This window comes from Charadrius vociferus, unplaced genomic scaffold (genome assembly GCF_000708025.1).
Source record: "Charadrius vociferus isolate BGI_N301 unplaced genomic scaffold, ASM70802v2 scaffold163, whole genome shotgun sequence".
Classification (NCBI taxonomy): domain Eukaryota; kingdom Metazoa; phylum Chordata; class Aves; order Charadriiformes; family Charadriidae; genus Charadrius; species Charadrius vociferus.
In genome coordinates this window covers 3,471,045-3,484,668 of record NW_009648332.1, presented here as the reverse complement: position 1 = coordinate 3,484,668, position 13,624 = coordinate 3,471,045, and the positions used below count along the sequence as shown (strand labels likewise).

General features: G+C 37.9%; 1 protein-coding gene across 1 annotated transcript in view; it reads right to left on the bottom strand.

Moving 5' to 3' along the window:
- Positions 1–13,624, bottom strand: part of FAF1 (Fas (TNFRSF6) associated factor 1) — a 171,905-nt gene that overhangs the window by 127,725 nt on the left and 30,556 nt on the right. The window contains exons 3-5 of the mRNA XM_009884628.1: positions 7,324–7,370; positions 4,121–4,329; positions 187–278 (exon numbers count right to left, since the gene is read on the bottom strand). Coding sequence (XP_009882930.1) covers positions 187–278; positions 4,121–4,329; positions 7,324–7,370 — 348 coding nt within the window. The remainder of the gene's footprint in view (positions 1–186; positions 279–4,120; positions 4,330–7,323; positions 7,371–13,624) is intronic.

Below are 13,624 nucleotides of genomic sequence, written 5' to 3'. Positions count from 1 at the left end.
CTGAAGTGATTTGTCCCGATGTTTTTTGCGATGTTTTTTGCAATGTTTTAGTTTAAGAGTTCCCTGTATGCCACCCAAGACATCTAACACTGTTTGAAACTCACAATTCTTGCACTTTAATCCCCACCCACAGATGCTTAGTTTGAAACCAAATTCAGTTAACTGAAAACACAGTTGAAAACTTACACTATCGTCTACATCTCCAGTCTTCCAACCTTTTAACAGCATTTTAGATGCAGGAATCTGAAGTTCATTTTCTAGAATATGTTTGATATCTCCTGAAGAGAAAACAAAGAAAATATATAATATATACACACTTACTATTTTATTTCAAAAAGTACTGAGTTATAGTTAAAAAATGAGAGCAAAGACAAATTTACTATGAAAACCATTTTTAATCTAGCTACTCTTGTAACATATACTTCAAACAGTAAAGGACAAATGAAGCTAAAAAAAAAAAAAATCACATAAAGCATGAATGATTGGAGAATCACATGAGGACATGACGATTTGGACATGTGTTTGAATAGTTGTACACCGTGTATACTAGACACACACATTTGCAGAGGCATGTTATCTGGAGCAATGGGCTTTGCCAGCAACGAAGAGGATGCGTGGTTTTGATACCCCATTACATCTTCAATAGTCCCGACCTAAAGGACTGGCGTGTTCATACAATTTAACTACTCTGACAACTTCTTCAACATTTTGCACGTTGCGATGCTCTCCTCTCCCTGTAGTTATTACCGTTCCAAAATAATTCAGGCTGGAAGGTATCTCAGGAACTCATCCAGCCCAAGCTTCTCAAAGGTCTAATTAAACTGGTTTAGTCAAGGATCTGTCCAGCGGACTCTTAAACACTTTTAAAGATGGAAGTTTGACAACTTCTCTGACCAACCTGTTCCAGTACTTCACCATTCTCACAACTTAAAAAAAAAAAACAAACCCAACCAAAAACAAACAAAAAACCACCACTAACATATCTAATGGGAATTTTCCATGTTGCGAATTGCATCCATTGCCTCTCAGCTTATTATTGTGCACCTCCAAGAAGAATCTGGCTTCATCTTCTCTGTGTCCTCCCAGCAGACAGTGGTAGACAGAGGCAAGGTCTCTACATCTCCCCTTCTCTTCCCCAGGCTGAACAAATCCAGTTCTCTGCGCCTCTCCTCCTATGCTGCTATGTGCTCCAGTCCCCTAACTATCTTGCTGGCCTCTGCTGGACTCACCGCAAAATGTCGTCTTCCTTTTACTGGGGACCTCAAAATTGGATGCAGTGTTCCAGGTGCAGTCTCACAAGTGCTGAATAGCGGGGAATAATTATTTCCCTGGATCCATCAGCTACACTCTTGCTAACAGTCTAGAACATGGCTGGCCGCCTTCACTGTAAGGGTGCACTGCTGATGCACCCCTAGATTCCGTTTTTTATGAAGTTGTTTCCTAGCTTGTCAGCCCTCAGGCAGTTATCTGGCAGGATAACATAGTTACCCTATCCCAGATGCAGGACTTCAACTTCACTTTCTTTGAACTTCAAAAGGCTTCTTTCAGCCCATTTCTCCAGGCTGTCCAGGGCCCTCTAAATAGCAGCCTTATCCTCCACAATATCAGCCACTTTCTCTGATCTGGTATTTTTTGTGAACTTACCAAAAGTACTCAGCCTTAACAACCAGGTTTTTAATAAAGACATTAAGCAACATTGGCCCCAGGATCAATCCCTGAATGACATCCCTAAACTAGTTACTGTTCACCAGTCAGACTTTGAGCCCAGCAGTCCAGGCAATTATCTACCTACCTTATCATCCCACTTATCCAGTCCTTTTCTTAACAATATGACTATAAGAATACTACAGCAGAGTATGTCAAAGGCCTACTAAAGTCAAAGTGACATCCATCATTCTCCCCTTGTTCACAGAGCCAGTCATCAAATCATAAAAGGCAAATAACATTGATTAGGCACAATTTGCCCTTAGCAAATCCATGCTGGCTGTTCCAAATCACCTTCTTTTCTTTCCTGTGCTTGAAAAGGGGTTCCAGAAAGCTTTTCTCCATAATCTTCCCACGAACCAAGTTCAGGAATCGCCACTGAACAGTAGGCTCAGCCTTTGTTTTCATGCTGATGTACTTACAGAAGCCCTTCTAATCCCTCAGTAGTTTCAGATCCACCTGACCTGAGTCTTCCCAACTCCAAACCTGCATACTCTGGCAACACCTCTGTATTCCTCCTGGGTAGCCCCATCACTACCTTCCATCTTCGGTGTACTTTCTTTTCGCATTTAGCTTAGTCTTGAATTCTTTGTTCTGTGCTGGCCTTCTGCCATGCTTGCTCCTCTTTCTGCCTGTTGGAAGGGACTGTTCTCATCCTCTGAAGAGGTTGTCCTTGAAGATCAACCAGCCCTCTTGGGCCCCTTTGTCCTCAGGGCAGTCGCTCATGGGATCCTGCTAAGCAGATCCCTGAAAAAGCCAAAAATCTTCTTTCCTGAAGTCAGCACTTGAAATTCTACCATTTCACAGAATCACAGAATTTTCAGAGTTGGAAGGGACCTCTAGAGATCATCTAGTCCAACTCCCCTGCTAAAGCAGGGTTGCCCAGAGCACATTACTCAGGACTGCATCCAGGCGGGTTTTGAAAATCTCCAGAGAAGGAGACTCCACAACCTCCCTGGGCAGCCTGTGCCAGTGCTCTGTCACCCGAACTGTAAAGAAGTTTTTTCGTGTGTTGGAATGGAACTTCCTATGTTCCAACTTGCTACCCATTGCCCCTCGTCCTGTCACTGGGAACCACTGAGAAGAGTGTGGCTCCATCTTCCTTCAACCCACCCTTTAGATATTTGTAAGTAGTAATAAGGTCTCCCCTCAGCCTTCTTTTCTCCAGGCTAAAAAGTCCCAGCTCTCTCAGCCTTTCTTCATAAGGGAGATGCTCCAATCCCTCAATCATCTTGGTTGCCCTTCGCTGGAAGGCTTTGCTCACTTCTCTCAGGACTTTAAACACAAGGCTGCCTTCAACCTTCATATGCCAAGATACACACAAAAATGCTACATTGACTGCTTCTGCCTTACAGCTTAATAATTTATACCTGAAAGAAGTTAATAAGAAAAAAAAAAAATAAAATACTACGGCTGCAAATTCTGATTTGATCAGACTTTTATATCTCCTTTGCATGGATGCCACTTAGTGCAGTACTGTGGAATACATGGAACATTAATCAGGAACTAAAACTAATCGCCACTAGGTGGCACCAACCAATACCAAATCGAACGCTAAAGAGACAACTAAAGATCAAAAGTTTCAATTTCAAAATTTCATCACAGACATAAGACTGCAGCACTGAAAATTGTTTTGATCAACTATTTCTTCATTTAGTTCCTCATTTTGATTTGTATAGATTCTTCACTAAAAATGAAAAATTAAAAAAAAATACTCTTCCTTAGCAAAAGTAAATTAACTGACAGTTTGGGGAATGTAAAAAACAACATGCTCTGCAATGCTAACAATAGCATATTTCTAACATATTGTTACAAAATGCATCAGTTTTAGGATAAAGACAATAAAACTGATAAAAGAAATTTTAATTTGCACAAAAGAGTCAAGTAAAAATTGAAAAAAGAAGAATGCAATGATGCTCTTCACACTGGAAAGAATTCCTCTAAATCTTGTCACTAATCCTGCACATAAAGAGATGCCATAGAGATTTGAAAAGGAAATGCCAAGATTATCCGCTTATTAGTAAATTGCAATCTACACTAATTCTACCCCAAATTACATTTTCATGCCTCAACTTAATCAGGAATCTTCATTTCGTTTCTGAAGCAAATTCATAAGAAAACTGGATTTCAAAATAAATATTTGATAGATCACTAACCTTTACAATGGATTAGTGAAATTTTGCTTTTTTAAAGCTGCAAAGAGATTTGAAAATGGTTAGTAGCTGTGAAGGTTGCATTTTCTGGGGGATTTTTTTCTTTTTTTAAGGGTTTTGCTTTGTTAGGGGTTTTTTTTTTTTCCTTTTTTTTTTTTTTTTTTTTTTTTTTAAAGTATTTGGACTATTCGGGTTGGGTCTTTTTTGTTTGTTTTTAACAACTTTACCACAACAGTTTTCATTTCATTTTTACAAAACCTTACCAACTGTGGAACTGTCTTCAAGTACTACATCCACATTTCTGTCTCTGTACTCAACCCTGAAGTCAAGCATTCGAGGTTGCCTTTCCACTATTTGTCTTGATGGCACTACATGGCGAAATGCTGAGGATGAGGAAGGAGTTGAAGAAGCTGCTGTAGAATGACTTGTGGGGCCATACGTTGGTCCATGTAAAGTCTCTCCACCGTACTCACTGAAAGATATGCAGATAAGAAAGTTTAAACAGAACAGCTTGATATGTTTAATTAAAAGTTAGCAAAGCAAAGTGAACAGTATCATTCACTTACTATGATTCACAGCACACACCTCTTGAATAAACTACACTATCATATCTGAAAACACTGTTTTATTAATAATTAGAAAATAACTTTCCTATCACTAATATCATTTCAGTGACTCAGAAATGCTATAGAACAGCTAGATGGCTAGCATTTAAGCCTTTATTTGAGTCTAAAGTTCACTATGTAATTAACATCAGAATTATCCTGAGAAGCATTATTTCCTGTTCCAGGAGTGCTGTGACCATATGAAAATTGGCACCCTGGCAACGATCAGCTTTCTACATCATTGGGCTAGTATCAAATGGAAATGAGAATAAGAAATAAAACTTAAAGTACTGCACGTGGATTGGTATTTTCTAATACCAAATTAGTGGAGAACAAGTCAGATATAATAATAGTTATGTATGTAAGGTAAATAAATTATGATAATGAGGTATATATTGCAAAAAATACCTAGAAGTACAACAGTAATGCAATGCTGAATTCTAGCTTGCCTTTAAGTTCAAAATCCTTCAAGCCTCCTGGACATTCATACAAGGATGTCTCCATACCTGGCTCAAGGACACATACAGCATTACAGGTCAGAATAAACTGGGAAACCCTCACTACCCAGAAGCACTTAATCTTCCTCAGTGAGCCTCTCCACAAGAAGCATGTAACTGGGATTAGAAACAAAGGTAACACAATATGAAATTTGAGGAACACTACTCCAAGCCAAAAAACTCTATGATGTACAGAAATTACATGTGGAAGGCAAGAAACTTCACAGGGTAAGCCTAGAGCTTTACCTTGTAGATGTTCTTATCAGGAAGGTTATCTGCTCTGGGCAATTACAGGTTATCATGATGGAGGATACAAGCTAATGAAACGTATGCCCTGAAAGAATGGAAGCTGAGAAAAGAAGGATTTAGGAAACGCTGAGATGTAAGCTGTCTCATTTCTCTTCTTAAACAGAACTTATTTGGAAAATGCATTGTGCCCTTGTTGAAGACACCACAAGATCTCTCAAAGGAAATGCTTCTTATAGCAAGTCAAATTTGTCATCTAGAAGAGGCTTGAACTTAAAAAAGCATAAATGTGGACGGCATGCATGTCACAGAAGTCCAGAAACTATACACAGCTATTGCAAATCCCATCATTAAGATTTCCACATTTGAAAAAGAAAACCATGTTATGCTTGTAAAACAAGGGGCTTCTTCCCTTCTCACATTGGCAGTCTCGGATGGATGAATTCCCAGTTACAAAGACCCACACTCAAATCTCAAAGACCCAATTCAGAGGTCAAAAGTGTAGAGGAAAGAGTCTTATTTTCAGAATTTAGAAGAGTATAAATACCAAGTGATATCTTATTGTCTTAAATCTGATGGCCAACTATGAATTAAGTACTATAACCATTTTGTTGGAACACCCAAGCAGCAGTGGATTTTTCACCGCCCCTTTTTTTTTTTTAGACAACACAACTGGATTATAAAATAAAATGTATTTTTTTTTTCCCTTCAGTAAACTAACTTACTTCAAGTCCAGTTGTATTAGTTCTATTTGATTCCACCACAAAAGACATCCTACATATCTGACTGGCAACCTCTAATGGAACATAAAAAGCCTCACATCAGTAAAACAAGCCTCATCTGAAAACCACTGGAAACTAGGCTTCTAAGTCTTCTGACGCTCCCTTTAAAACCTTCCATTGGAATAAAAACAGAAAAAAAATTGAGACACATTTGACTGTTTAATCATTTCTAAAAATGAATAAATTAGTGTGGAAGAAAACTGTCAGTGCACACTGGACCAGATTATTATCCAAGTCAGCCATAACTACTCCCCAGCTCTTTCCCCCTGACCAAATGGTTCCAAACATTCTGGTATTTTGCACATAAATGCTTTGAGGTCAGGACTTATTAACGTAGGTAGAAAGAGTGCTCAGCACAACCGAGACTTGATCTCAAATGGACTAGGTAGGCTTCATGGTATATAAACATCTAGTAATTTTGCTGAGCAAATAAGGTTTTATCCTGAATCAAAAACTGACTCAATTTAATGATAGCTTTAGTAAGTATTGACAGAGATCCCAAAACACCACTTTACCTACACTATGTATCTTTTTTTCATCATTAAAATAAACTTTTTAAAATAGTACATTGAGTATTTTTCTAAACAAAATTTTAAACACTATTTTACTGTCTCTCTCAAGTAGTTCAATTCCTGTTCTGCTGTTTTCAATTGCCTCATCAGCACTTAGGAGCTTATGCTTCAGTGACTTCAAGATATCCAGGCATCAGTATACAAGCCAAAATTTAATTCAGAAGCTGAAAAAAAATCAGTAAAGCTACTTTTAGAAGGGAGGAACCTTACTTTATCTAACACAGTATCTGCTGCCCCCAATTCAATTTAAAAAAAAAAAAACAAAAAAAAAAAACACAATACAAAAATACAAACATTTTTGGCCAGGGTCAGGGGAGCATGGAATATCAATACCTTTAAAAATGCACAAGGAAAAAGAAAATACTTAGCCAGGAACATCTGTGGATTTGCCTTGCAAATTTTTAGATCTTTGGAGGGAAAAAAAAACAAAACAAAACAACAAAAAAACCCCACACCACCAACCAAGTCCTGACATCCAACAAAGCATACCAAAATCCAGACTTAGTAAAGAGACAACCCTGCACAGAATGACCAGACAACCAATGAATTCAAAATAAAAATGAATTCATTTGAATAGGCATTCAAGCTGGTCCTCCATCAGTATGGGAAAAACTGAACATTAAATGAGCTTTGCCAGGAATAGAATTTGTGGCTCCAGAAACTGCTTTAAAAGGAGAATTATATCATCTTCTTACCACTCAGGAGCAAACAGTGTAACTACTAGCCAGCATCATTCTCTGTGTGTACTTGTTTTTTATGCTTACCTTTGTAGAATGCCGTTTTCTTGTGGTATTACACCATTTATAGCTGCCTGAAAAGAGAAAACAAATTTTGAGTCAAGCACACAGAGCAACAAAAATAAATCAGAACTTCTACAAAATGTTTTAAAGAATGATTAGCTTGCTTTAAAATATGCCATAAGATGTTCTCCATTCAGTGAAAATTCTTGGTAAACGATATTGTCATTAAATTACCTGCAAAAAATAAAAACCTTATCTAAGTGAAAATGAACATGCAGTGAGGGTCAAACTCCTATGTACGTGTGATGGATCTCCCAGGTGGAATGCATGGGAATAAACTGCACGGCCCATGCTCAGTAAATCCTGAACATACCGGATGTATGCACACTCGGTACTTTGTGCATTCGGTACATACATACAGTGAACATACTGCTTTCAAATACATCCAGCTAACTGCGCACAGACAAGGCAGCCAGACAGCACGTACACAGAAAATCTGTTTCCCAGAAGTATCAGACCTAGACAAACCTATAAACCTGCACACCTGCACATACCCTGCGTGCTGCAAGCCTGATGCGGTCACGAATTGCTGAAGCCGGTGCAAACGGCTACTCAACAGCGCGCACGCCTCCGTCACACCTACGCCTTCCAGACAACCTGCTGCCAGCTCACACGTACAAATGCCATCTAGCCACCCCAGAGTCCTCACGTGTCAGGGAATCACAGAAACGGCTACCCCCAAAATTCAAACAATCTTCGGGTAGAAAAGGAAGTATCTTTTAAGTAAGGTTTATGTGGTTAAATATCATCCTGTGCTGTCCAGCTCATCAGAATAAACAAAGTATTACTTATAGATGTAGGAGTACAAACCTGGCAAGCTGCATTCAGATTTGGTCTTACGTGAAATTACAGAGTTATTACCTCTAAAAATATCTAATGAATTCTATCTCATATTAAAATGCATTATTTTTAAAATAGCCACAACATACCCCAGTTGCATTTCAAATCCCCACTTCTACAAAACTGTCTTCTCAGCCTGTTACAGCGTCGCTCCACTCTATGTTGCAGAAAGTTTTAATGCATTTCCAGCACATTCAATGCTATAGAAGTTTGTATAAACTTTGAAATTATATGTAAGTCAGGATGAGGGAAAAACTTGTAAAGTAAATAAGACTTTCTTCAGCAGTATTTAGAAGACAACTTATTTCAGACTGCTTTATACCAACTTTAAAACACCAAAAAAGTGTTTTAAAATAATGTCAAACTTTGCTCTGATTATTGTTAGAAGCGATGGGAGTAAAGATGTCAGAACCCTACCTAAATTCAGACTTTTAATGCTAGCCCAGTAACGGGCAGATAATGTGGAATATCACAGGAAGAAATTTGACAAGGAATGAGAAAGAATTCAAAAAAAAAATCTAGAGAGGAAAAAAACCTGACCTCAAAAGACAAATTGTATTTCTGGTCTTTGATGATCTTTATAATCACTATTGAGTTCACAGGTACATATTTGTTGGGCTTAACAAGGAGATTAAAGAGAGCTTGTAGCATCCCACTAATCTCTATTTTCTGCTGCACCAGTAGCGATTCATACATTCCTACTATCACAACCTCTAATATTCATTCTCATGTGTCAGATATACATGACCTGTTGGCCAGTATACTTTTTGAATTAGTCTCTGGTCCCCGATGAAAAAGAGAGCGCTGACATTTAGAAGCTCATACGTTCCCTGTGCCACAGGAGGATGAAGCCAAATATTGCAACTGAACTATGGACAGCCATCACCTACCAACACCATTTTTTACAAATTGACATAAAAGATGCACTTCAAGTGCTCAATAAACACAAATCTTGATATTGTCTATTTTTAAATGCTATGCTTTCTTTTCCTCTGAATATATAAGCATGAATTTTTACAATTTCCATTAACAGTTAAGGCTACACAAAGTCAAAAATATTTCTGCTGAACTCAGCTAAGTAACTATGATATTGCAATACGATTTATCATGTATTTAGAGGCAAATATTGCTCAAATAATAGCAAAAAAAGCAGACAAGGAAAAGGGTCATAGGTGTCTGTAAGCTACAGCAAATACCCAGGCTGTATCAAATTGCAGTAAAAGCAAAGCTTCCTACCAGATCAGTTTTTAAATCAGTTTCTCCGCCGTGCATGGCAATAATCAGTGGTTTCTATTTAACAACATGTCTCGTTTATCATCATTGTGGTTTTTGCAGTCACACATAGCTCTTGGTCATGTTCATCTAATAAACCTCCAGGAAAAAGTGGGAGGTTTTGTTTTGTTTGGGTTTTTCTGGATTGGCTTCCCCCTCCCATTACTGTTCAGCAACATAAATTTCATTCCTGTCAATCAACAGGTAAAGTTGTTTGAAAGATAAAAATATCCTTTATTTTGCATCTGTAGGATGCAGAACGCAAATACAGGTTTTTGTACCACAGGATCAACACTAATAATGATCTGCTGGTGCAAAAAAATTCTCTTTACTCTGAGAAAAAGAAGCTGCTTCAGCTGTGAAGAAATACAGCACAGCATGGTGTTTCCACACTTTTTCTGTCAAAGCTCATGTCTCAGTCTCAGAGAATCAAATCAGCTCAAACTTTTTCTAAGCCTAGTTAGAGGGGTTAAATATGATAGAGGCTCCAAGCTATTTTCTTTAAAACTGAATAACTCGCTTGTTCACGTCCCCAGTCTTGTAAACTTGATGACATTTAAGGGGCACAGAAGTAAGAAAAAACAGCAGCAGCATTATGTACTTTTTTGATGGAAAGACCTCTATTAACCACACTGTAAAAATAAAGAGTCTGGACACTGTTTGTTAAGCAAGATGGAAGACTAAAATTATGTAGATGGCAAATGGTAGCAGTGCACATGTAGATAATGCATAAATATTAAATACCCGTGTTCTTACAAGACATCTGTAAGTAGACACTGCAAAGAAAATAAGAAAAAGGAACAACCATCTGCTTTAGAATTTCATAGGAGTAAAGTTGTGACTATTAAAAAAAAAAAAAACAACCCCAGAATATGAATATATATATATATGAATAATTATTACGGCAAGATCTCTTCCAGGCTGTTCTTCCCCAATTCAGTCCCCTTCGAGAGAGGATCAGGTGTCTACGGTTAAGCAAACATTCAAAGATATTTTTTTTTGTCTTTCCAAACAAGGATCATTTGATCATCAAAACTAGCCTGAGTGACTAATATACATTAATTAAGAAGAGGTACTACCCTTGAAACACCTTTAATAACAGGTGCAGTAAATCTATTCAAGGGTTATTAAATATAAAGATACCATGTCTGGCTTAGAAAATTTCTTCAGCTTCCTATAACGTGTTGCCGAGAGCGATACCAGGGAAGCAGCACTCCATACTTACTGTTCTCACCCTGTATATCCATGCCTGTCACTGCGGATACCAGGTACCACAGCTTCAACAGGTATTACCTATTCTAATGCTACCACTATTTAAAGAGTGAAGCTCACTTTAAGTGGAAAATTATAGGGATTTTATAAGATTTTTTTTTTTTCCCTAAGCCAAGAATCTTAGGTGGGTCTTGGTGCTACCCATATACCAACTCTACCATAATGGTGCTCAAATTTGGAACAGAGGAACAGAAGCAAGGACATAGTTGTTGTTTCGACTATGATATTCAAACAACTGCCAGGCCCACAACTTATTCTAGTAAATTATAAGTCAAATTTAGTTATTCTTGATTTATACATGTTGTATAGAGATATTAGTCATACATTCGGGAATTGAAACAGTTTATTTAAGAATTTATTAAGCCCTGCATGACCTGATCTAATTGGACCTGCTTTTGACCAGACTGACATCCAGAATTAACTTCAATCACAATTACCCTATGACTCCATCATCCAACAGTAAAGGATTCATCAAGAAACAGTATCAAGAATCCTGTTCATTTAAATGAATGGGAAGAGAGGAATACAGTTTAACACTGGACCAATGTGTGCCAATTACAAAGGTTCAAAGTAATAATACTTTTTTTGGTGTTTGTTTCAGCAGCAAGCTTCCAGTATCAAAACATACTAAATCCAACTTTTTTGCCGTTTCCCACAAATATAGGTAACAATAAAACAATAGGGTTAATAAAAGGTTACCAGATTCATTACTAGTTTAGGCAACCCACAAACTCTGCGGTATTCCACAAACAGACTGAAATTATTTAAGTGCCTAAAGAACGTTGTGAGGTAGGCTGTGAAATTTAAAGCTTTTCCTCAAGGGAATATTAACTTAAATAGATTAGTCAGTTCTGACTAAATGTGACTATCTTTTATGAGTACAAAACAGTGTTAGAGAGAAAAACAAGGCCCACCATTTCCTGATAACCTGATGAAGCAACAATGTTGATGACTTCACTCAAAATACACAATCATAGTACTAGCCATTTAAAAGCAATTAAGCACATCTTACAGTGACTCCCAACCCAGAGGAATGATGGTCCTATGAATAATTACAAACGAACTATGATATTTTAGATAGCACACCCATTAAACTCCCGAGTTTAATGGACTCAGACTGGATTTGCCAATCGCATTATTTAAAAGCAGAGGTCTACATATACTCATTGTATATTCAAACAAGGTGGGGAATTCCTTCCCCTTCATGAACTATGGATGGGAGGTATTTTTTAAATTTCCAGAATTTAAAAGTGATGTTTAAATGAATTATCTTAAGAGTTAAAAGCAGGCCCAGGCAAAAGCGCAGTTAAAGGCTTTTGCAATGGGTGAGGTGGGAAAAAACCCTCTTGTTCCCTCTTCTTTCCAATCTCCATACTACACAATAGTTTTGGCTGACACATACAGACCCTGTCCTAGATACAGATGCTGGACATGTCCTATGGACATGGACCTGTTGGAGTGGGTCCAGAGGAGGGCCACAAAGGTGATCAGAGGGTTAGACCACCTCTCCTATGAGGAGAGGCTGAGAGAGTTGGGGCTGTTCAGCCTGGAGAAGAGAACACTCCAGGAAGACCTTGTTCCAGCCTTCCAGTACCTAAAGGGGGCCTACAGGAGAGCTGGGGAGAGACTGTTTATTAGGGTATGTAGCGATAGGACAAGGGGGAATGGCTTCAGACTGGAAGAGGGGAGATTTAAATGAGATATTAGGAAGGAATTCTTTGTTCTGAGGGTGGTAAGACACTGAAACAGGTTTCCCAGAGAAGTGGATGCCTCGTCCCTGGAAGTGTTCAAGGCCAGGCTGGATGGGGCTTTGAGCAACCTGGTCTAGTGGGAGATGTTCCTGGCCATGGCAGGGGGGTTGGAACTAGATGATCTTCAAGGTCCCTTCCAACACAACCCGTTCTATGATTCAAACCTCTACCCCAATTAAGAGCAAGAGCTTTCACAAAGCACAACATAAGATCAACTTCCCAAAACAGAGTATTAGATAACACATCTCCACGCAAAAGAAAGCAAGTTCAAGCAGCGCGATGCTGGAAGAACAGCCCTTTCAGAAGAAGAGGCTAGAGAGATATAAATGCCATGCACATGTGAAAGCTCTGTGAGTTTCATTGAGATAAATAATCATATCAGCTTAACACAACTAGTACAAGTTTATGTATGAATCATCTTACACAGAATTTTAAAAGCCTTATTTAAGTTTGACTGAATACAGCAAGTAAAACCACTTCAGTCTACTTCATAAAGGCCACACAGAGCTTTACCTTTGTTTAGCTAAAAATTGAGAAGGTTTACATTAAACAAACACAACACACGAATGAGACATAGACACACAACTGCCATAGCACATGATTTAATCCAAAATCCAAAGATGTCCAAGCAAACGGTATCAACTGCTTCAGCAAGTCACAGGGAAATATAATGGAGTAACTTGCTCTTGGGGCATTTTCTTCCAAATCCCGATTTTATATAGGACTGACACATTCAGATTTCTAGTAATCATGATTTTTTGTTGTATTCCACTTAACGTAATAGCTTGATAATCTACATATTCAATTATTTATAGGAAACTTAGTAAGACCTTTCTTTAATGAAAGGATTCATTTATTATGACTTTCAAAAAACTATATTCTTCCCCAAATGCTACAACTCATGGATTTTCCTTTTGGTTTAAAATGTCTGGTAAGCTAATAATAATAAAATAATTTCTGCATTTTGTGTCTTTCCGGCTTATTTTGCCTTTCTTCCTATTATATATTTATCATTTCCTTGATATAAAAACAATTTCTCTCAAATCACAAATTCAGAAAGTTTACCCTACGCTGTTTTCTACCTTAGCAGAAGTAAAGACAGCTCACCATCTCAGAGGAAGGGATGCTAG